General features: G+C 37.7%; 1 protein-coding gene across 1 annotated transcript; it reads right to left on the bottom strand.

Annotated features, from left to right (window-relative positions):
* LOC109821324 (histone H2B.11-like) lies at nt 337–773 on the bottom strand (the record flags this gene model as incomplete). The annotated part of the gene is made up of 1 exon (XM_020387514.1): nt 337–773. A coding segment is annotated over one exon (264 nt), but the record flags the coding sequence as incomplete, so codon positions are not given.

The raw sequence follows: 4,074 nt of genomic DNA, 5'->3' as shown, positions 1-4,074 counted from the left end.
AACTCAGACGGAAAAAATCGTCTAGGTTGCTTAGATTTCCATCTAGGTTGATCAACCTAGACAGAAACTCGTCTAGAAAAGTCTGTCTAGGATAATTCTGTCTAGTTTGAGGTAAACTAGACGAAAATTCATCCTAGACGGATAACTAAAATTCTTCTAGGAAGCAACCTAGATGAAAATTCCGTCTAGGTTTTTGCTTTTTCTGCAAAAAAAATCTTTTTAAGATGTTGATTCCCTGTACACATGAATACATAATTTCTATATATTTAATAAACACATCCAATTAAATATAATTAATATTCATATCCAATACACACATTCAACAATCCAAGTCCATCCATAACACGAGATGAATATTAAAAAAAGTGTGCTTTTTCATTCATGGCATAAAAGGAACTAATAACACTAGAGATAACAACTAAACAACGACAAAACAAGAAAAATTATTACTAAAAACGAGACCCTAGATCCCCGAATCGATCATCAGCGAAGCCTTAGCCTAGTGCGGTCTAAGAGCTAGTGAACTTAGTGATGGTCTTGGTGCCCTCGGAGACGGCGTGCTTGGCGAGCTCACCGGGGAGGACGAGGTGGACGGAGGTCTGGATCTCGCGGGAGGTGATGATGGGCTTCTTGTTGTAGCGGGCTAGGTGGGAGGCCTCCTGGGCCAGCTTCTTGCAGGCCGGGGCCTTCTCTGCCTTCTTCTCCGACTTGGGCTCTTCCTTTGGCTTCTCCGTCACGGGCTTCTTATCGGCGGGCTTCTTCTCCGGCTTTGGGCATCATTTGAGATTGAGAACAAGGGGACTGAGTTTTTAGGGTTCGATAGATTTATTAGGGTAAAGGGAACATGGGGTATTTTGGTCGCTTGAGATGAGGAGAGAATGAGGCTTGAGGGGTTGGTATTTTATGGAGGAAGGGGATTGATTTTGATTGGAGGGATGTTGGAGTCATGGATCGATGAGCTGGACGGCTTGTGATCGTTGAGCTGCATTTGGAGATGAGCGGTTGGGATCGTGAGATGAGCAGGTTGCAATTGCTGAGGCGGGGATTGATGAGTTGGACCCGGGGTGCGGGGAAAGGTTATTGTTTTAGTTTTTTCGCAACCTAGACATAAATTCCGTCTAGGATGCAACCTAGATGGAAATTCCATCTATGATGACAGATTTTTTTAAAAAATAATCATTTCGTCTAATTTGGCAATATAGATGAAAAATTTCGTCTAGATTGCCTCAAACTAGACGGATCAAACTAGATGGAATTTTGTCCGTCTAGTTTGCCGCAAACTAGATGGAAAATAGTTCCGTCTAGGTTGCTCTGTCTAGTTTGCTCATTTTTCTACTAGTATGCATCAGATCCCCCTCTTCAAGAAACTTGCATTGCGTTTAAATTTTGATGACTTAGATGTACTTCAAATTGCTTCACTGTTGATGTTGAAGTCAAAATAGTGGATTTTTTGGCGCTAATATGAAATGATGCCAAAGAGAGGTGACGTTGAAATGGTGAATAGTACCCATGAATAGTAGTTTTTCTCATTGTAATTTTTTTGTCAATAAAATACCAAATAAAGGAAGATAAAAGATAAATAGGCTAGACCGAATTTACTTATAGTATCTAACCTCTAAAATCGATGAAAAAGTTCGGTTTCACACATGGACACCTAATAAAAAATGGCTTCATGCTTTGATGAATATCACCCTACAATTTCTCCAAACATTAAACTTTTATTTATATTAATGCTCCCTTATCCTTAAAATGAAGCAATACATCATTATTATAGGATGAAATCTTAATCAAATCAAATAAACTTCTAACTAAAAGATAACAAAGACCATATCTTATTATCCTAAGTAACAAATAAAACTAAATAACAATTCCAACTAAATACATTAATTGAAATAAAATCAAATATTTATAAGAAAGTTAAATCCTAAAATCTAAATTTTCAACATCCTACATCAAGTGGTTTGACCAACATTCTTTATCCGTGGACAGTTTATTTTCAGCAACACCAAGGCCATAGTTCCTAAATTAGAGAATAACCCTCAAACCACATGGAAACTACAGAGCTGTTGTGATGTGACATGGTTATTTGACATGATATCTGTTGCGCGCAGCGGAAATTTCGGCAGCACTTCGGCAGCACAACAAGAGAGTCAGGTCGCAATAAGAATTCTTGTTTCTCAAAGGAAATAAGAATCTGAAGCCTATATCCTATCAAAGTAGGATATTAGCTCTTCCTCTCGTCAGCTCTAGGACTGCGCGTCGAGGGACCCTAAAAGCTATTACAAATCACACAAAAGCAGTACAACCAATTTTAACATGGTTCGGCAAATTGCCTACGTCCACGGGGCAAGGAAGGGGGAGATCTACTAATAGAGGGAGAGAATACAACTAGGGTTTACAATCACTCAATCTAAACCCTTAAACAAACTCTCTCAAATCCCTCACAAATATCTCTCTACAAAAGGATGCACAAAACCCTAGAGAGGGGCTGCTCAAGCACAAGAAAACAAACAAAACAATTGGACTTTGTTCCACGAACTGCAGCCGCCACAAACAAAACCGAACTCCTTGCGTACCCAGCCTCCTACGCTCACAAAAAACCTAATAAACTATTGCTTATATAGGGAGCAGAGAGAAAATGCGTGAACGAATGTGTTGAAACCGACTCAAAAATCCCCGCTGCATGTGTTCGTGGGCCTGGGCCTTATCCGGTTCACAATTCTCCACCTCGGTGAAGTGCTTTCTTTAATTTTAAAATTATAGTTCTTGCAAAATATCCCAACTTTCAGGAGTCTTTTGTGAAATTTACCCTACGTATTAGATGAGATTCTTGGGTGTGTGTAATGATTTTGATGATTATCTTTCTTGATGCCTCTTGCCCAAGGAATCAAGCCAAACGTAGTTCATCCAAATGGCCGTCAACGGCCTCAACAATCACGGATGTGCAACAAGTTTCGACAATGATCAAACTTGTTGTTCGGAACCACCTTAGTGAGCATATCTGCCGGATTATCCTTCGTGTGGACTTTCACAATCTCCACATCGCCATCTTCAAGAACATCCCGAACAAAGTGATAACGAACGTCAATATGCTTCGTTCTCGCATGAAAAACCTGATTCTTCGCCAAATAGATAGCACTCATGCTATCACAATGAATAGTGACGGACCTCTATATAACTTTTCTTAATTTTGTAATGTCACATAGCTCGTCTTAGTACTTTTGATTCTAAGAAAATCTCCTTCAATTTTTAATGTTTTTAGAAAAGCCCTCTAAACATAAATCACAATTTCACAAGCAAAAATATCTCCCTGCATAAAATCACGATTAACAGGGTGAAGGATACTTTTTTTCTTTTTTTCTTTGTTTTTGGTTAAAGATGTCGAATTTTGAAAGGTTCTTTTTGAGAACCCCGAATTTTGAGGAGGATATTGTGCGTAGTTTAAAATTTAATTAAGGGGGGGTTATTTGAGAAATGATCAAACTTAAGGGCATTTTCTGAAATTTATTCAAATCAAGTTCATAATATGAGAACTCTTTGCTACTGATATTTATTATAAAAGATGCATTTGATAGTTTGATAGTATCACTATAACAAAAGTTGTATATTGTGATACATTTTTTGTTTCTACGCAACATATTTTCATACGTATAGAGCTTGACACATACAAAAATTATGGTTAGAGCATATGTAGAGAATGTCTTTCTAGACATGTGAGAATGTGTCACAAAACTCACGATGTAGAGATAAATGCATATCATGCATAGGAGATAAAAAGGTATTAAATATGAATGAATCATTAAGCTTTTAGATAATAAAGATGTTGGATATGAGATGCAAGTCGGGGAAGGGGGAGTTGAATAGGATTGTTATCGTTTTTTTGCCAAAAACACAGAATATGCAGTGGAATACATAAAATAAAAGCGATAAATGAAATAAAGCAATATAATTGTAGGATGTCTAAAAATTACTACAGATAGCTGATTCTCATCAAACATTGATAATGGAGGTTACACTTCGACGACTTCCAGAAGGCTACAATTTGAAGACTTTCATGAAAATCGACGAATGTTA

The sequence above is a fragment of the Asparagus officinalis genome, chromosome 8 (genome assembly GCF_001876935.1).
Source record: "Asparagus officinalis chromosome 8, Aspof.V1, whole genome shotgun sequence".
NCBI classification, from domain to species: domain Eukaryota; kingdom Viridiplantae; phylum Streptophyta; class Magnoliopsida; order Asparagales; family Asparagaceae; genus Asparagus; species Asparagus officinalis.
The sequence above is the reverse complement of the archived record's forward strand: the minus strand, read 5'-3'. Positions and strand labels throughout refer to the sequence as shown.